This window comes from Pinus tabuliformis, chromosome J (assembly GCF_031772625.1).
Source record: "Pinus tabuliformis cultivar Carrire ecotype Pingquan chromosome J, CPIR1, whole genome shotgun sequence".
In the NCBI taxonomy this organism is placed as follows: domain Eukaryota; kingdom Viridiplantae; phylum Streptophyta; class Pinopsida; order Pinales; family Pinaceae; genus Pinus; species Pinus tabuliformis.
The window spans coordinates 962,107,679-962,128,899 of NC_142295.1; the positions used below are offsets into that span (position 1 = coordinate 962,107,679).

Sequence of the window (21,221 nt, forward strand, 5' to 3'; positions counted from 1 at the left end):
TGACGTAATTACGTATATAATGAATGCCGACCAAGACAATGAGTAAGTGACTGCTGGTCATTATGCATGAATGAGATATCTCTTTGTATACGATATTATGATTGATGATTCGAGCGAATCGTACCTATAAACCGCCTAATTGATGGTGAAATGGTGGTAGTTATATATGAGCATATGGTAGTTGCGGCTTCATAAAATAGAGATTCAGATCGTAATGTTCTTCCCTTAGCTATTGTTTCAGTGAGACTACCTATTTACGGGCCCTATTGTTCAGCCTCTTTACGGGGAATTCCCTATGGGATTGCCTATACTATATTATATAAGTAATAGCGCTAGGGCATATCACCCAAGCTAGCGAGACGAGAGAAAGGGATCTATCGCAAGAACTATCACGAGGTCCGTGAAAAGGGCATCATCCGCTGCGGGATCACTGCCCGAAGGTATCATCTCTGCCCCAAGGTGGGTTAGGGGCAACGCTGCTCAGCCAAGCACCAACCGTAGGATAAGGGTTGGAAGCCTGCCAAGGTCAGAGAAGGCGTACATAGAGAAAGCTTCAAAAGGCCATACAATTAGAGAATCTAAATGCCCGATAAGGTCCTTGAAAGTCTAATCGACCTACCTCTGATCTATTTTACTTAAATAAGAGATGAAGTATACCCAATTCAAGTCTCTATTTCCCTCTAGCTTGATAAGGTCGGTATCTCCTGCCCTTCCGAGCGAAGGGCCCTTACTTCTTAGGGGTCACTCACTATTCATATGGTGAGGTATTCTCGGCCAAAAGAATCCTATCGTAAAGGAGGTAGGCTTCTCAGCCCTAGCCCAGTTTGATGAGGGAACTTGGGTAAAGCCACTTAGAAGGTAGGGTCTTGTGAAACGAAGACAGGTTATAAGCCCCAGGTGTTTGGGTAACGCCCTAGTGGATCGAGTCTACTGTCTTTATCTAAGCATGCGTAAGTAAAGAGATAGTGTGCTACGTTGTTTTGATGAGTAAGGGCAACAGTGTGTTTGTTGGGCGGGCATGTCTCCTCACATCCGTTTGGTAGACGGGCTTTTAAGGACCAACCCTGGTAGGCAAAGAGCTGTGTAGCGTAGGGAGCTGTCAAAGGAAGGCATCCTCGTAAATCGTAAAAAGGATCGGCCATATTTCATATTCATAATGCGCGCGATAAGGGCCAGTTGGGCCAATATAGCAGCGTTAGGACCATACTAACGAAGGATCCCACACGTCTATGAAAGGGTTCATGAAAGGCCCAAGTTGAAGCCCCAACTGTATGCCCCAAGCGTATGAAAACCCAAGGTCTTAGAAGCAACCCATCCAAGCGTAATAAAAGTGAAGTAGTTTGAGGAAGCACGTTTTCTTTTGATTATGCCGTATCGTCTTTATACACTTGTTACTGCTATTATTTAGGCCCCCTCCCTTCGGACAACATTGACTGAATGAAAGAAAGTTCCGACAACGTTGAGGTCATACATATTCCCATACCCTGAAAGTTTTATGCTACCCATCGTTCGGAGAAGAATTACATGTCCTACCCTGGCATAGATGGCCCAACGGTTGAATCCATCCTAAACCTTACCCATTTTCGTTTTTCAGGTAAGGGATCTTCTTTATAACCCACCCACCTTTTGATTAGATTATGCAGAGATAACTTCATTGTTTCTTCTTCGCCTCTTCGATCCTCACCTTTCGGCTAGTATAGGACGGGACTTGTATTCTTAAGAAACCTTATCTTATGCGCGTTAGCGGGCACCCACCTCGCCTTCAGTTTCATATTCTTGGAGCATCACATCTTCACCTTTTGAGGGATATGGATGGGGCTCTTATCACAATGACTGACTGTTTGCCGAGCGTGTTCAAACAAGTTGATACATACATCCTGACTGAAGAAACCGTTCAGGCCAAACCCTGACAGGAGGATCAGGAAGGTTGAGTGAGACATATATCCCCATCCCGTTTTCCCTGTTTTCCCATAGTAGACATCTTATTACTGTTTGCTGAATGTTTCAGACAAGGTTGATACATCCTGAAGGAATATTTAGGTCATACATACCCGTACCCTTAAAGTCCTACAAGCTTGAATGCTCACAGAACCTTTCCCTTTGTACCTGACCCCATTGACTGGATTATTTCGTGGATTCAGGGATCTTTGCTACGCCCCTTCTTATTGCATTTGACTTATCACGAAGCTGAACCGGTTGATATCACGCCGGGTATTCTTTATATATGTTATTTCTCCATAACACTTTTGATAGATATATACAACATTTCGGGCGGGCTCTTTACAGCCGTAAGGATTACTGTAAGTGGAGGGGAACAGGATAACCACCAGTAGCAGTAGTAGAATTATACGTGGTAACTGTAAGCCCTGTTGGTTGGATCGAATGAATACAGGCAGACCCACCATTTAGAACTTACCGACGACTTGGCTTGGGCACTGACCACTCCGTGCCTTTATTAGACTTGCCTTTACTTTACGTGCGACCGACCTTACTAACCTTTTGATTCACTTGAACTGCCTAACCTTGATTGGATGGGCGTTCCATAACACTTGATGAAATATTCTTACTTGGTGGGTACCACTCTGACTATTTTCCGCTACGCTCCTGCCTACTCGCTTTACTTATGTGCTTCGCTACGCCCCTCACCTTTGCTTGCGCACCTTTGCTCTTTACCAACCATACCTCCTATCCCAACTTACTGATGAGATGGGGAAATTTTGATCAAAATACGATCAATTTCTTTGTGCACACGGAAAACCACTGAATCATATATAATATGATGAAGACATATAGCGGAATTCACTCACTATATTATATATGAAACACGGTTTTCCAGATGAATCACTTGGCTTGGCCTTCAATGAGTGGGAAAAGGGAGGAACTTGAGTTGCTCGACTGATAAGGAGAGGAACTTGAGTTGCTCGACTGATAAGGAGAGGAACGAGCCGGGACCCCATTCAATAGAGGGGATCGGATCTCACCAATGATCAGTGGGGGCATTCGGGCTAAGCTAAGCAGGTACCATAGTTTGTTTGAACCACGACGCCTATCTATCAGTCAGTCAGGCAGGTTGTAGTAAGCCTGGCTTTGTTTCTCACACTATGGTGGGTGGAGGAGGGTTACCCAAGGGTTAAGATCCGGGAGTGTGAGCAGTACGAGCCGAGAGGCTCCCATACTGTTTGGAGGGCAGGGGGCAGAGATGCCAAACCTGACCCCTATCTATCGCCGTAGACGCTGTTTCTTTGAAAGATTATGTTTCTCGGGTATCCAATAAATTCATCCAAAGGACCCCCCGAATAAGAAGGCCCCCACTTCACTATTTCCTACCCTAAAAGCCTGAGCTAGATTGAGATAAAAAAGAGTATCCTGTACCTTATAGAAGGTAAGGTCCCCTTTCTTTATTCCCCTAAAAGAGCTAGAAGGTAAGGTAAGGTAAGGTAATTGATTGCTTGTCCGCACCGGGCAAGGTCCGGCAGGGCTTGCTTGACGTTAGGAAAGCAAGGAGAACCTGACCTGAGCGAAAGGGAGAACCTTCTTCACTTTCTTTAAGGAGTATGGGTGGAGAAATGCGGGTCGCTGCTGGGAGGTCCAACCCTAAGCTTATCTCTGCGACCATAATGAATAGAATATCTAATGGTGCGAAGCCGCTTGTCCCTCCGGGGGCATGGATTTTCTCTTCCATTCAGTTGCTAAAAGAGTCATGATGACGTTGACAAACGATATTGAGTTCCACACGAAGGAGGGAAATATGCCATTTGCTGCTATTCCATTCATTCGTGTCTTAAGTTCGAAGGGGATCTCAATATGTAATGAAGAAACGATAGTAGCTCGTCGTTCCATAGGCTTTCTCATATTTCTTCAGAGGAGTTTTGGTAATACTTCCAAAGCGATTTTCGACGGGAGAATCGGAGCTATTCAGAGGAATTGCAGCAATTCCCCAATCCTAACGAAGTGGTTTCTCTGGAATCCAATGAACAACAGCAATTACTTAGGATCAGCTTGCATTCAATTACGCCGGAAATTGTCGAATCATTACCGAATGAGACGACACGCTATGCGCCTAAGTGCGAAAGGACAGTGCAAGCTGTGTCATGCCGAAACCTAAATGTGGAGTCAGCAACACCTCCAAATGCCATTTCTTCCCGTCGCATCCGTCTTCGGGACGATATAGTCACAGGGTTTCACTTCTCAGTGTGTGATCAATTTGTCCCCTGCACCACCGATACGAAAAAAGCTTTTCTCGTAGAACCGATCCGAGAAGGCTTGGTGGTATCAAGATGGTATCAAGAATGGTTTATCGAAATGGAGGGCGACTCGACCTAAGAACGAACGGAAAGGTTCAATTTACTTATTGGGTGGGGGGGCTTTTGGTCGAGCCTGCTGTCGCATCCTCTCCTTAACAGTCGAGCACCTAAAGGTCCTTAGGCGGCCCTCACCCATATGATGGGTGAGCGAGAAATCGATGGCGGCGATGGCGGCTCGATGGTCGAGCTTCCAAATCGATGGCGGCCTTGACAGTCGAGTGTACTAACGCACTCTCACCATATGAATAGTGAGTGACCCCTATGAAGTAGGGGCGATGGCGGCCTTGACAGTCGAGTGTACTATCCTTGATGCTTATTGGGGGCATCAGAATGAGTGAGTGACTTCGTTGATGGCGGCCTTGACAGTCGAGTGTACTAACACACCCTCACCCATCGGAATGAGTGAGTGACTTCGTCGATGGCGGCCTTGACAGTCGAGTGTACTAACGCACCCTCACCCATATGAATGAGTGAGTGACCCCTAAGTAATATGGGGCCCTCGCCCTTTTCTTTGGTCGAGCAAGCTAGAAATTGATTTTACTTATTGGGTGGCCCCTCTCAAATAAGTAACTAAAAGCCTACTTACGCATCCTTTCATTTTGATCCAATCAATCAATTAGGTAGGGAATTCGGGAGAGATCTCAATTCGGGATCTTGCGAAGAAAATGACTCTTAAAATGAAAGCCCCTTCCTGGGCCTATTGCCCCCTGGGTTTGATCTCTTCTTCATTTAGGTAGGGCCGGCGCCCCTTACGCTTTGCTCAGGTAAGGGAGAACACTTCCTAATCATTGCCTCCCTGCGCCTCTATGCATGCGAGTCTTACTGGCACTATACTCCTTATTCACCCGGCCACCTCTATACAGAACTGGCCGTGGCTTGCTTTATTCAAGCGAACTGCCCCGAAACCTTACCTGAGCATAGCGAAGGAAGGAAAGAAGGTAAGGGCAAGTTCCGGACCAAACAAATGAGAAGCGAGGGGTTGGTTTTGGTGTTCATCGACACAAATCCCATTCATAGCATAGTGAGAAGGAGTCTTCATTGGGATGAACTGGGGTGAGACAAAGTGTAGCGCAGTCTGGTTAGCGCGGCTGTTTTGGGTACAGAGGGCCATAGGTTCAAATCCTGTCACCTTGATGCGAAACTTAGTCAACCCCAATCATGCGAAACTTAGTCAACCCAAATACGAACATCACTCGGCCGTTATCACCTCATCTTACTATTCACAAGCCGCAGTTTACTCCGACGTTTCCAATTTACCATAGAATCCCCGGGGCTTTCCTAGCCACTATGGTTTCGTTTAGTCCCCCTTTTTGCCTGGAAATAGGTTTTTTCAGCCTCACTTATGAGAATTTCTACCAACTTGCCTCAGGTTTCTCCGTCAATTTCCCGAAGTTAACTCTAAGCTTAGTCAATCTCACTTCATTAGCGCCGCGCTATCATATGGGTAACGGAGTTCGTCATTCATGGTGGGATTTGGGGTTTCCCCAATCCTCTCCAATAATCCGGATTTCCGAATTTCCTACGTTATGTGTCGCTTTCTCAGCTTTCGGAAGGATTCTCCAAAGAATCTATTGCTGATCTAGCGGTCTCGCCCAACATTGATTTCTCTATCATCGGAGGGTGAGAGAGAGAAGGAAGGTTATACCTTCCCCCCTCGCCAGTAGAACCTTGCGGAATTCACCTTACTTCATCTTATCTTACTCCGTTCCTCCTTTCCGCATCGGACAAGGAAGATGCGGCAACTCTCAAACTTGAAATTGTCGTCGATGGAATAGCTAGATCCTCAAGAACCACCGGCATATATGGGACTGGGGGCAGTGATAGGGACTCCACGAGTTCACCTTCTGTGACAACCTCACCTTTCGTTGTTCCAAGAACCAAAGATGGGGCACAACCTTCCATCCTGTCAATGGTGAAAAGAAAGGAGAAGCAAGAAGCAAATAGGGTTGTGGGGAGGTGTCTTTTCTGGAGCAACATACCTTTGAGCATTGCAAAGACCAATACATTCTTCCAATCAATATTTGATGTTGTCATTGTTGTTGGCCCAAGGTATAAAGCCCCTACCTTCGAGGAGTTGCGAGGGCTAATCTTCAATCTAGTATTGATATCATAGTAAGAAATGTGTAATTCTTTTGACATTTTACGTATATAATAATCCCCCCTATCTCTTTTGACTTGGACTAACACCTCTTAGCTTCGATAACGCTTCGCTAACGCTTCGATAACGCTCCTCGCTCCGTGAAACTCGCTACTGCTCGCTTAGCTCACTCGCTGCTCTCGCTTTCCTTCCAACCAAAAAGTATCATTAGCCACTTCCTGCCTTTAGGACTGGGGTGCTTCCTCGGGTAACCCAGTCCGTAGGGCCACACTGGACATCAAGGCACCTAGGACGAGGGAGCATAAGGGACAGACTGCCCTCACCTCTTTGGGTCAGTTGGCGGGTTGTAGGGAGAGCTAAATGAGGACTACGAGGTAAATAAAGGAGCGCTGCGGGCTTTATGCGTTCGTTCGGAGAAACAACTAAATGAATCACGAACTTGAACTAAGAGACATTCATTCTTCTTTCTTCTTGTGCCGGGCCTAAACCCATCCATTCATAGTGATTTACAAACTGATCCGGCCCTTTATTGGAATGGAGAATAGAATTAGGCAAGCACTTCTTAAGAAAGCAAATAGAAATGTTTAAGTAAGTAATAGCTCCTGGCACTGCCTGGCCCACCTAAATTACTTTTGCTTCCGTTCGGTCCTCCCACGCAGCAGGTCTACGGTTGATGCTCATAGGTATAGCAAAATAGATGTTTTCTATCAAAAGACAATGCTTACCTATATCATGACTACCAACCCGAGCGTGCCTATCCGTTCGTTGTTACTATCCAGATTAGGATTTCTACTCGCCCTCACCACTCCGTGCCTTCCTTTTACTTAACTGTTCCTACCCTGTTCTCTTTTTCCAGAACACTGACTTCATTCTTCTCCTGGGTACCACGTATCACCTATTGGTCTGGCCAAGCCTTGCCGAAAGAAGAGCTACTATTCCTGCTCCAGCTGCTAGTACCGGAAATATACCAGTTCCTATTCCAACAGCTGCCTACTCTTCTTCCTAAACGAGTACTACATATGATTATGATATGCGAGGTTATGAAATTCCGCTTGTAGCGGTTGCAGTGCCGGAAGAGTCCGGTTGCTGGTCCCGCTGACTTTCTTGCTTGCTTTGCTTGTGTACCGGTTGTTGACGAAAGGAAAGGCGAGCACTATGTTCACGCGGTGATATTCTCTCTTTCCAAGAGTACTACTGAAGAAAGCAAGCGAGCAGGAAGTGGGGTAGTTCATACCACAGCTAATAGTCCGTGACCATTTCACCGCACTCGGATGTGGCCACGCGTTCCATCTAAGTCGGTCAATCGTTCCTCAAACCCAGTCAGCTCGATCGACTGAATCAGAAAAGGCTACTGCTTTGCACAGGTAGTCCGGATGCTGCCTTGATAAGAACAACTCGAATAAAGAGAGCTCTCAGTGCTTATTGCTTGTCTGCTTCTTATAAGATCAGGTGATACTTATTGATTGAATTCATGATATTCCTGTATTATTGATTGAATGAGCTTACTACTCTCCCTGCCCTTCCACTCGGATTCTCTATCTTATACGAGATATAAGGTTCTACATATCCGGTTCTACTTCTTTCTTTAAGACTCTAATTAAGGTTCTCTTTCTAGCTTGCTTTAAGACTCTAATGAAGGAGCTCGCCTTCGGCTATTGAGAATACCAAGCACCATAAGCAGGTGAGCCAGCCTAACTCTATTCTGACGCTTCCTCTTCCGAGCTTGCGTAGGGCCCATCGGATAAGACCAGGAGTGACCATTGACTTTCTGTTACCCAGTCTAAGCTCGCTTGCCTACCAGACTGGAGAAGCACCACTCGCGTTCTTTGAAGTGATAGCTGAGTAAAGGGTAACTTGTTGTAGAGCTCATTAGGCGGATTAATAAGAGAGTTACAGAACGAGCGGATAAGACTTCTGGCTCCGGAACCTCGTACACGAAAGCAAGCTTCCCTTTCTTTGGTAAATCGTTCTGTTCTAGTTCTTAGGTGGCTTTCTGACTCTAGACTCTAATTCAGGTGATGGGAACTTGTTTGCTGTATTTAAGACTGTTAGTCAGGTGTTACTTGTTTCTTGCTCTTCTTCTGGTCTCCGATCGTCCTCGCTTCCAGTAGTCTCGATCCCTTTCTGATGGATGGAATGAATGAGCTATCAGATCAGTCTGATCTTCTTTCTGGAATACAGGATCTGAACTACTCTCATTCTGAACTCCCATTTATTGATGGAATCCCGGAATAGAAATCTCAATCTTTCTTGCCTGCCGTATTCTATGGCTTGGGTTCTTCTCCCTTTGATCGAGCTAGCCTTACGTAACACTCTCTTTCTGGCTTGCCTACTACCCTGACTACTATCAACTAGCCTTCTTGCTTGAATAAAGGAATCACACTCCCGTGCTTCATTGCCTCTCTGTTCTCCCTTTCTGTTCAGTGATAGTGAATTCCAGAGCTTACTGTCTTCTAGTTGCTTCTCCCTTTCATAAAGTAGTCTTCCTGGCTTTAATGAGCTGGAAGTGCGTGCATGAGCTGCTTCCCGGAGAACATAACTCGAATTATGAACAAGTCGTTTTTGGTCGATGAGGACCCTTTAGGGGGCTCGACTGATAAGGAGAGGAAGGGTAGGTTTTCTTTTCTCGTGATCTCAGGGTGATTATATTATATACGATGCTCAGTATTCGTTCCCCATCTCAGAGTGAGATGGATAGAGAGGTTGAGAATGATTCCTAATGAGAGAGATAGCTGGCTGGGGGAGAGGTTGAGAATGAGCCGGGTAGGTCCGAAAGTAAGTAGTGGTTGATAAGACTTGTCATCTCTGTAGAAAGTGGGCTCTGATGCTTGAAAGGTCTCGTACCCGCCCTCTCTTTTGTTGCGGTCAAGCCCCACCTATATAATGCTTTGGGGGTGAGTGATCAGGTTCTTTCCCTCTCAATATCTCGGGGTAACTCGTTACTTCTGACTGGAAGACAGACCTTCTGGCTGACCGACTTCCTGAGAAAGAAGACCTTCAGGGAGACAGAAATCTATAGCTGACCGAATATCCTTCCGTACCGTACCGTGATACTGGGTGAATGGGAGACAGGGAGACAGAACCAAGGAAAGGTATTTATCCATCCTATGCTTCTGTCAATAATCAATATCCTTCCTGCTAGTCATAAACGTACGTACCACTGCACATTTTCTTTTTGGTGGGATGATTGGGCTATCGGCTATGCGTAATTACATATATAAAGAATAGCACTACTTCAGTAATAAATCAATCTATTTACTGCTAGTCATAAGGAAGGCAACTCCACGCTTCCACGCTTCTACGCTTCCTTATCTTCTGCCCAATGAGAATCAATCTATAGGTGCCGTAAGGCCGCTCTCAATTATGGGGAGAGGAAGGCAGGAGCTCAGGTAATGTAGGAAGGCAACTCTTGAATTCCACTTTCTCGCCAACAGATAAGATAGTCAGGCAGGCAGGCCCACGAACCCCTGCCCACTTCTGCTTGACCCGCCCAAAGAGAAGAAATCTATGTCCTGTTTGCTAGTCATAACGAAGGCAACCCTCGCCCTATAGATGCTCTTGGCTGGCCTCTTAGAATATAGGCGAGATAGATGCTCTAAAGAGGCGAGATAGAGAATGAATCTGCCCTGGTACCACTTAAGAAAAGATGGATTAAGAGGCGATACAGATTGGAGAAAGAGGTGATTAAGGCACCTTTCATGCACCAACCCGCGCCGCTTCAATCTTGGTTGGCGAGAATAAATCTGCCCTTAAAGAGATAAGAAGGAGATAAGAATATAGGAAGATAAGAAGAAGATAAGAATATGGGAGATAAGAAGATAAGAAGATGGGAAGATAAGAATATGGGTCTATAAGAAGGTTATGGGTTGGGAGTTAAGAAGGATGACTGACTCACTCGTTCACTTCTTTCCTGCTCGATTGACCTAGGGAGATCGAGGAGCGAGAAATCCCCTGCTTGGCCTTATTGATCGAACTAAGGTAGGCGGGTGAGTTAGCGCGGCGACAGACAGATCCTTCCTTGATGCTTATTGGGTGGTGGGCTTATGGTCGAGCCTGCTTGCGCATCCTGACAAAGAAATATCACTCGCATGCAATATGAATGCCAAATTGGCGATAGAGGCTAGCTGTAGTGTGTTTCCCAATGAATCGTTATTACATACATAATATGACTGCCCATTGGTGTTTCCCATTGCTTCGCGCCCATCAATGAATCATATTGCTCCTCTTGGTTCACGGACGTAGGGGAGATTCCGTCAAGTGGACCGAACCCACATTGGATAGAGGAGTAGGCCCCTTGTCAATAGCAGCCGATCGATAAGCAAGCGCCGGGTGGGAAGACGCCGATCGGGCTTTGCTTTATAGGCTGATCACGTACGACCGACATTCATTTCCTCATGGCCTTTCGTCGAAGCATACATTCCGATATGCATGCACCACAGTAGGCATTGAAGTGGCATCAATGCTATCTATCTCTATCTCCCAATCAATAGGTCGAGGAGGTCGAGGAATACGAGAGTGGAGGGACTCGGTTCTGCAACTGTCGACAGGTGAAATGCTGTGTATGTATCGTGCCTACTGTCTCGATCGGTGAATGAATGAAGGAAGCCAGCTTTGGTGGGCTTTCCCCAAGGCGACACCGAAGGCCTACCTCCTTTAGTGCGTCCCTCACCATATGAATAGTGAGTGACTCCGTCCCTCACCTCCTCCATGAGGATGATCCACTGGATTCATCGCAACACCTCTCACTATGGGGCGTCTACCTAACCACCGGCTTTGTCCCGCTTTCCTAAGCTTACGTGCACCATGTAACGGATTGGAAACTTGTCTTTCTTTCTTGAGGTCTTGTCGAATATGTCATTATGGTCGATCAATCTTTCGACTACGTTCCCTACGAGATTTGTCATTTTCACCCAATTAGGAGGGGGCGGAGGTTTTCACATATTTCCCTACTATTCTTGCCCCACGAGGAGATTGTTTTCGGGCTTGCGTTAGGCACTACATAGAATAGTGTTTTTATTTACTTTTTTAAGCAGGAAGACAGAAAGTGGGTGGCATGACACAGGAACCGCCTTTCGTAGGATCATCATGCGTGGGAACTACCCTTTGGATTACTCCCTTACTTATAATATCTTACGCCCTTTGGTCGGTGGGCACTTTGAACATGTTGGCACTTTGAACATCACCATTTACCTGCCGGCCTACAGAATGAATTTCGGTTGGACCTACAGCAAGTCTTGGTTGGATCATTTTCACTGCTTGGATTTAGTCAATACAGCTAGCCAGACCCCGGATATTGGATGGAAGAAGGAATCACCTTACATGCATTAAATCATCGATTTGGATAAAGAAAACAAAGAGTTCGATAACCCGGTGGATGAAATGACTCCGAACCCAGATCAACGAGGTCCTATATATCTCAAATTGCATCTCAGAAGGTTTTTAGGATCCACCGGAACAACCTTACTGGGGTGCCTGTGCCCCCAACCGGGTGGGTGCCTTAATATGGAGCCCGAAATCCGCAAATTAGTCCACAGGCCGGCCGATCAGGCGAGCTTTAGAGAATAGACCTTGTTGATCTAGGAATAACCTTATTATTACGTATATAATTTATGACACTTCTTATTTGCTTTCGTTTTCACCACCCTTCCTCTTCTATACTGACATGATTTTACGTTGGGTACGCGCGCTTTGAACAATGGAGGGAATAGTCCTATCTGCCCTTAATAACCCATTCATTCAGCCAGCAAATAATCGAAGTAGGGGAGGCATGCTATGAACCCCTTTACTTACTTATTGGAAGGAATAACCTTAATGAAATGCGGGTACGCAGTCGAGTTACCTACTGAAAAAGAAAAGTGATTTACCCTATATGGACCATACCTGACCTGTTGGAACCCTCAACAACCAATCTTTTCTTTATTCAATGCGCGTTTCTCGGGATCCACCGGAACAACCTCAAAATACCAAGCTTGTTCTGAGGGTACCTGCCCGATAGCCTTATAATCGCACAAGGTGGAACAATATATACCCATACCCAATTACTTATGAGATATCTTATGCGCTTGCTGGGGTCGGAGGCACTTTGAACATTTATTTGTCTCAACTTTTGAAGCCTACACGATGAATTCATGGTAGTTTACCTATACTCAGAACCTTTAGTATTAACCTTACCTTTACGCGTACTCCTGGATCAATTACTTGAACTTAGAGAGCACTCTTTGGGACATACATAACTCGAAAATGAAGCCTTCATTGGTCATGTATCCAATAGGAAACCAACAAATGCATACATATCTAATTTTTTGTAAATTAAATTTTTATTTAATTTATCAATGGGGGAAATCGGTAACTAGAACATACAATCATTGCTGCCTCCAAGATCACATAGTGCTGCTGCCTAGAAACCCCCACCCCCCCGGCCTATTATGATAGCACACAAACCATACTGAGCGAGGTTACCCGTGATTCCAACCGAGGCGGGTGGCATTAGCACCATGAATCCCAACCACTCAGGCTACTCCTGACTGGCTGTATCAGATCTGAGTTAAAAAAGGTCAATGCATTATTTTCTTAACCCTAAACCTTGTTTGGAACATGTATAATTTGAAAATAGAGCCCAACAATCATTTTTTTCCACCATGGAGATGAAATATACAGCAACATTGTTTGTCATTTGGTGAGTGGTAAAAACTACTTTTGGGCCCCAATTTCGAGCTTGGGGTGCTATTTGCAGTTGCAAGGACTGGTTTTTTCTGTTCTGGCTCCTTCTTGCTGTGGACACCATTTTCTTTCTGTTTCCATCCCTTTTTTTCCATGTAGGCTTCATCTTCTTGCTGTGGACAGTGATTGTATGCAGTGGGTATCTGCGTTTTGGTATGTGGGCACCATTTTGCTGCCATGGGCTTCAATTTTTAGTTTTGGGCAGTTTTCTGTTGTTGGTACCATATTCTCGTATCCTACAATGATTTTATATAACACACACCATTGTCTTGATGTTGGCATTCATTTCAAGCTTCATTATATATATATATATATATAACTGAAGAAATAAGCTCACAGAATTTCACCCACTTCCCCAGAGTCCTAGATGGAGGTTGGTATTAACCAGCAGCTCGAATGAGCAGATGGTAACATCAGAGGACTTGGATGGGAATGGATCCTGTGATCTCATATCAGACTGCATCTTTGGCAGATATGTCAAATCAACCAAGCTAACATGTTCGCGCGCACACAGAAACACCCGTTCTTGGCATGCTCTATTTTTCAGAGTTTGTTCTTAGTAGTTCCTGTACTAAAGATGCCCTCCATACCTGAGATTCATTGCAAGTTTGACGTGTTTGCGTGTGTGTTTTGATGCACCCATGAGCTTGGTCAACTGAGATTCATTGCACCCTTAAGTGTAAAATATTGATGTACATACCTGCACTTGGCATAGCCTATTTTGGAGGTTTGTACTGGGTACCCCATCTCTAGAAATGTCGAGTACCCGGCTACTAGAAATGTTCCCATACAAGAGACTCCATGCAACTTTGATGTGCATGTGTGTGTTTTTATGCACCCATGAACCTGGGGTACTAGACATTTCTAGTACCCTGGGTACTAGAATGTCCCCATACAAGAGACTCCATGCAACTTTGATGTGCATGTTTGTGTTTTGATGCACCCATGAACCTGGACAACTCAATGTAATGCATAAGTACCAAGTGTACAATATTGATGTGTTTTATTTGTAGCACATGCAGACATGTGCATGAAAGTTACCAGACTTGGAGTCAGGAAGAACTCGGTGAGGCAGAAGAGTCAAGAGTTTAACTCAGATCTAGAAAAACTCTGCAAAAGCTCGGGAGAAACTTAACAAGGACACAAATAGTAAGGAACACACATACACAACTATAAAGAGGTACACAAGCACACCATATTGGATTGGAAAAAAACTCGCGAAAGCAATTGGGGAGGATAGTTTGACTCATGAGTCTAACTCTTTTCCAGCCCAATCCAAGTTGAACTCACGAGTCGGTGAGTTTGACTCGTGATTCCTGTGAAAATGATGTGCACACTTAGAGAGCAAGTCAAGTCATGTATTTGGTACGATCAACTCTTAGAACAATTAAACAATTTCTGAAAGATTGAACTCAGGTGAAAAAAAGTTTGTGGAAGTTCACTGTCTCTCCTTCAAATGCAGAGCTATGAGTGACGTGTATAAATCCCAAGAACAGCAACCTGTTCAGGAGTTCTGGCCTTTGACAAATAAATTTTGATTCATGTGAAGCCTATAGGGCATAACATTCTAGAATTTATGAATTGGAAAACAGAAAGTTAACAGTAATAGCTAACTGTACTTTGGAGTTTAATTGAAAAAAGTGTGGTATTTAATGACATAAAACAACTGGTTGTTATGGTTGTGCTTAAAGATATTGCTCAACTTGCTATGTTAAGTTGTAATGTGGCTTGTCCACGTCAATTCATTTATTTGGTATGGTGAGCTATCAGAACAATAAGCAGTTCCTGAAAAAATTGAACTTGGGAGAAAAATGTTTGTGGAAGTGCACAAGCACTTTCTCCTTCAAATTCAGCGCTATAAGTGACTTGTATATATTGCAAGAATGGCAAGCCATCCAAGCAGAACTCTTGTTCAATTTCTAAGGATTTGGTATTTATCAGTCCTTAAAAAATGAAGTCTAACATCTGATCAATGGTAATGCTCTCCAATCCAAGTAGAATTTCTTCCAAAATTTTATGTAATTTGATGATTTTTTTCCATGATGTGCATCATGGTTATATCCCCAAGATGTAAAATAGTCGGTGATGGTGTTTTATTAAGGCACTTCTTGTGTTAAGGTCATGGGTTTGAAACCCTGTGGGTACAAATAATCCAGCCATTCAAGGGTTGGTCTGGCCCAGGCTGGGTGCAATCCCCAGGGGATTTTGATGGCTTAGATACCCTTGGGTCGTGGTTTCTCAGTCAAAGGCTAGTCCTGCAAGTCACAGACAAATTAGCAAACCAAAAAATATCATGGTTATAATCTCTCTCTCCCTCTCTCTCTCTCTATATATATATGTGTGTGTGTGTCTGTAGATATCTTTGTTTAAATGTGTAAAAGTATATCGAACATACACCATGCCATAAAGAAAAAGGCATCCACACACATGCACTTCTACTTCTGTTGAACTGCAGTTAAATATATTGACCATATGATTATATATTAATGATGTTGACTTTAACTATAGCTGAAAGTTGATCGTGATTGATTGAAACTGATTGCTGTAAAAATTTGTATATATAATCTTTGATAGAAAAAGATCATGATGAACTGCAGTTAAATTTCACACACATAAATTAAATCTAACACATTATTTTGGCATCCAGGTTGATAAATCGACTATCTTATGCCATGGTAATTACTTTTCAGACTTAACAAGATCTGTGTCTGAAGTGTGAACTCTTTAGAATGCATTCGTAAGAATTTTACCTAGAAAATATATTACAGGAAGAAGATGACCTTTTTTATCTTAGTGGGAATGCTCATGCTGACAAGGGTTGGCCTTCTTTTCCTCAGGTTTTTAAATGTTTCTCATGAGGAACATGCATGCACTTTTGGGCATGAATTTCTGCCTTCCTCTCTTCTTGAACTTGCAAATCTTCCTTGATGGCATTAGCCACACCCAATCCATGTCAAAATTGTTAGAGGCCTGCTGAAAAAGGGTGGAACATAACTAACTCTTTAAGTTCCTGAGAAGATACGATACTGCATGAACATTATAACAAAATGCATAAGAACTTTAACGTTACTAACTCTTTAAGTCCCTGAAAAGATATGATACTGCATGAATGTTATTACAAAATGCATAAGAACTTTAACGTGAATACATCCGTATAGATACCTTGGGGAGGTTCATAACAGGAAACTATTCAGAGTTCAACTGTTTGCCTTTTGAAAATATAAATGATCTTACTCTTGATCATAGGAATTTAGATAACTGTTTCATATAAATGATGTGAACTAATAAACGGATTTTGGAAGATGGACAACCCTAGGGCAATGCTTTTTCTTCTTAAAGCATGTGCAGCTCATATCAGACCTTGATTGAAGCAAGGCTTTGTAAGCTTTAACTATCTAAATTTTGTTCATAATAATAATAGTAATAGTTAAGTTATTAACTTAGTTTAAATGAATAAGTGGGATCTTAAAGACACTTTGACAACTAAGGGTTTATTTGTGTGGATTCCTAAATGTATAACCCAACTTATTCTGGCAAGTTGTGACATGGCTTGTGCAACATCAAACTATTTAGTCCGTATGGTACAACTCTTAGAACAACAAAAAGATCCTGAAAGATAGAATTCAGGTGAAAAGAAATTTAGGGATCTACACGAGAATAAGTCTTTTCTCATTGAAAACCAGAGATATGAGTAGAATGAATCCAAGAACAACACATCCAAGCAGAATTTTTGACCAATTTCTGGAGACTGGCTACTTATTCAAGTCCTCCGCGTTTGAAAATGCAGTCTAAAATTTGAGAATATTCTGCAACCTAAGCAGAACAGTTTCAATTTTTTTGGTAATTTGGTGGTTTCCTATCTTGAGTATTATGTGTTGGTATAGGCACATATTCCTATATATGTATGCCTGTGTGATGTTAAAATATATAAAGAGAATAGATATGGGTATATGTACTTGTATATATCCCTGCTCTTGATCACAGTTAATTTCAATTAAAAATTGACCATACATCACTGTGGTTAGAAATAGATTGCAAGTGAACATAGTTAAGTTCCATTATTATATATTTTAAATTCAAACAATGATTGTGGTGTCCCAGCAGATAATTCATAGGAGTGAGAAATGATTGAATGGAAGCAAGCAGTAAATGCTAAATCTGCAGTAAAGAGAAAGAAAAGCAGCACCAGCTAGAGAGAAAAATAACCCAAGAGCAGCATGAGATAAAGAGAAATAACCCAATCACAAGAGAGGGCAACATTTTATGGTGTCCAATGGCCAAATCACTTTTATAAAAACGATCACAAGATTTATGAAAACACAAGTGAGAGCTATGTATATATACACAAGAGTATGGTGTTTCCAATGTTTTAAGACTCCGACTCCGACTCCGACTCCGACTCCGACTCGGCCGAGGATCGACTCCGACTCCGACTTCGAAATGGTAATGACTCGGCCGGCTCGATTTCAATGACTCGGTCGTTGTAAAAAATACATTAAATATTTATTTTTTTAATAAAAAAACATAATTTTAAAGATTTTAAACATAATTTTAAAGATTTTCATTCATGTTTCCAAACACACAGCATTATAATATAGATGGAAGACAACATATGATCAAAGTAGGCTCATGAACCAATCCATTATATCAAAATGGTACCCAATGGCAATACATAGTCAACTGTCATACATGATCGAAGACTCAAAACAAAAAACACATAACCAAGGAGGCTAGAAATGGCCTCTACAACAAAAGTAAACTGTGACGGTGACCAGACTCCAGTACTAGTACTACTGGGCCACTGGCTAGTAGCTACTGTCAGAGGAGCCAAGATCACGTCGATCAATCTCTGGATCATCATCATCAGAGTCAGACAGGGGGCCCCATGGCTCCTCATCATCATCATCATCCCCAACTGCAACTGTAGAAGTGGTACCACTAGCAGGCTGTGCAACTGCAGCAGATGCAAGCTGAGATAGAGTAGATATGCGGCTGCGCTTCTGTCGTGGCTGAGCAGAGGAAGCACCTACAACTGGAGTCCCTGCTGGCTGTGAGACTGAGGCTGGTGGATTGGGATCTGCATTCAACTGAATAGGCTGAAGTTGAACAACATGTTCAAGTTCAACTGATGTCTCCAGATCTAAATCTAAATCAAGATCCTTATCAGGATCAAACTCTGCTGGACAACTCTTCACTACCCAATCTGATGTTGGATCAATGTCTTCCAACACAATGGGATCTGAATCAGGTCTTTTGTTCAGCAAATGGTTTTGTCTGAGCCGGAGGTTGTATTGGACAAAAACTAGATCATTTAACCGTTTTTGATCCAAACGGTTTCTCTTCTTTGTGTGAATCCTCTCAAAGACAACCCAATTGCGCTCACACCCAGATGCACTGCAAGTTTGACTCAAAATACGAATTGCAAACCTTTGCAATTAAGGACAATGGCTACCAAAGGCCTCCCACCATTGTGCTGCAAAAAACATAGGAGTGTAATGAGTTAGCTCAACAAAATTACAAATTATATCTAACTTTCAAATTATAAACGATTTAACAAACTTAAAAAAAAAGTAAAACTATTAAGAATTTGAAAATTGAAATTTTTGTTTACCTGGCTCATCTGCTTCTCTTGCAATCTTTGCTAGGTTCTTCCCAAAGGTACCTGCTGCATTGCTGAGGATATTGGCCTGTCGGTGTATCTCCAGCTGATCAGACTCCAATGGGATCATGCGTTCAATGCAATCAACCAGTCCATCTCTGACCTCCCCCCTCAAAGCTCCTGACTCCTTAGCTTTATAATGATACCGTGGGTTCAAAAAATATCCAGCTGCATGTATAGGGCGATGGAGTTGATTGTTCCATCTTTCATCAATGATTGCCCAAATGGGCCCATACTTTGCCACTCTATCCTTGTATACCGTCTTTATTTGCTCATTTGCTTGATCCATAGCCTCATAAATGAAGCCCATAGCCAACCTTTCCCCATCCACCAACCGCAACACCTTAACTAGTGGCTCAGCAAGCTTCACAATCTCTACTGCCTTTCTCCAAAAAGTTTCTTCATGGACTTTCCTTTTCAATTCTTTGCCTTCTGGTTTGTTAGACCAATTGCTTTGATTCCATTCATCATTGGAAAACATCTTTTGCAAGTTTCTATGTTGGGAAAGCATAGATTGCAATGTCAAAAAATGTGTAGCAAATCTAGTGATGGCAGGCCTAATAATATCCTTGCCCCCAGTGTGTTTCCTCATGAGGCTCAAAACCAATGTATGATTGTAGATAAATTTTGTTATGCTTTTGGCATGATCTATAGTGTTTTTGACCCAATCTAATTTTCCAATATCCTCAAGCATGAGGTCTATGCAATGTGCAACGCATGGGGTCCAAAATATGTTCTTGTGTTTTTCCTCTAACAGTTTACAAGCAAGAACATAGTTAGAGGCATTATCTGTGATGATTTGAACAACATTAGCCACCCCCACCTCCTCAACAACCTGATCCAATAGCTGAAACAACAAGTGGCCATCTTTTATCTTATTAGATGCATCAACTGATTTTAAAAACATGGTTCCCTGTGGGCAGAAGACAAGAAAGTTTATGATGGTACGGTTTCTTTGATCAGTCCATCCATCTGACATGATGGTACACCCTGTTCTTGCCCATGAGTCCCTGAACTCTTGCAAATACTCATTAATGGATTGAATTTCTTTCTGCAAACGAAATCCCCTTAGCTCATGCATAGTAGGGCCTTTGAAGCCTTTTCCAGCAGCATGTATGGCATCAAACATAGGCTCATAATATGGTGAACGAGCAACATTAAAGGGGATATCAGCATCATACCACCATCTAGCTATGTAATCACAAGCAGTCTCCCTCAATTCTTTCTTCCAATGGTCATCTAAAGTGGGCTGCATTTGAGTTTTACTAACTTCAGGACCATGTGCATCTGATGGAGAGGAGGGAGTGAAATAACTTTTGATAGTCACATCACCCTTTTTCAAATTCATTCTACCCTTTCCCTTATCTTGAACAGAACCAAAAGAGGGAGGAACATATCGGAAAGGGTTGGATGCCTCAGTTTGAGGGATAGAGGAAGAACCCTCAAAATCATAGTGGGGGTTGGTAGCCATCATTTTTTGTATCTCCCTCTTCCTCCCAATTTCAGCCTGTATGTCTTTTTGCCTAGCCTTATCTTCTTTAAATTTCTCAAAGCTGGCCAACAAATTCTTTCTAATCTCCCCAATTTCTGGTGAGGTACATGGGGTAATTTGGCCTCTAATCCCTGCGAAGTGTTGTTTCAGCCTATTAATGCCCCCAGGACCTTCCTTAATTTTCCTATGGCAAAATTTGCATTGCATTTGACTATCAACCATTTCAACATATGCCCAAGCAGGATCTCTTGCTCTAGGTGCCATTTTTTGACTAGGAAATGAAAGTAAACAATCTGAAAATGACAAAAAAAAACATTGATTCAATGTTCATTTATTTGACAAAAAACACTCTCTAAGCTTTCTAGATATGCACCTAAAATTTACTAAGCAAAAACAGATTTATAGAGGTGGAAAAAAATACCTCCAGGCACAAACTGCCTCCTCAAGCTTGCTCCAAGAATCAGCTCCTTAATGCTGCTCCAAATGGCTGCCCAAGAAGCTCCTCACTCCAGCTACAATGCTCCTCCAAGACTCCTCACTGTTGCTCCAAAACAAGCTCAAGAACTGCTCACTAACTCTCAAAGAAGACTCTCACTCAACTGCATAAGACTGCTGTGAGTGAATGAGAGCACTTGGGTGTGTTAAATAGGGTTTGGGAGGGGGAAATGGACCCCAAAAATCATTTAGCATACTCATATAGCTGTTTGGGGTCCAAACCAAACATAAAACAGTTAAAAAATACATTAAAAAAGGTATATTTGTTTGCTGTTTACGCGCCTGGGCCGTTCCTTTGTGACTCGGCCGAGTCATATCGGAAACGGCCGGGTTGGCCGAGTCACCCATGACTCGGCTAACCGGACCGTTTCCTAGGCCGGGTCACAAACCTTGCATGTGAATTGGATCAAGCCGGCCGTTTCGGTTTCGAAACGACCGTTTCTTAAAACAGGG

At 43.1% G+C, this 21,221-nt stretch overlaps 1 protein-coding gene across 3 annotated transcripts in view; it reads left to right on the forward strand.

The window, feature by feature from the left end:
• Nucleotides 1-21,221, forward strand: part of LOC149230020 (succinate dehydrogenase assembly factor 1, mitochondrial-like) — a 103,092-nt gene that overhangs the window by 57,040 nt on the left and 24,831 nt on the right. The window contains exon 2 of one of the 3 annotated variants that reach the window (XM_089378824.1): nucleotides 15,770-15,877. The exons of the other annotated variants lie outside the window; for them this stretch is intronic. Within the exon in view, the coding sequence (XP_089234950.1) occupies nucleotides 15,770-15,841 (72 nt within the window). The 3' untranslated portion in view covers nucleotides 15,842-15,877. Of the gene's footprint in view, nucleotides 1-15,769; nucleotides 15,878-21,221 lie in introns of those variants that run through there. 3 annotated transcript variants of the gene reach the window in all.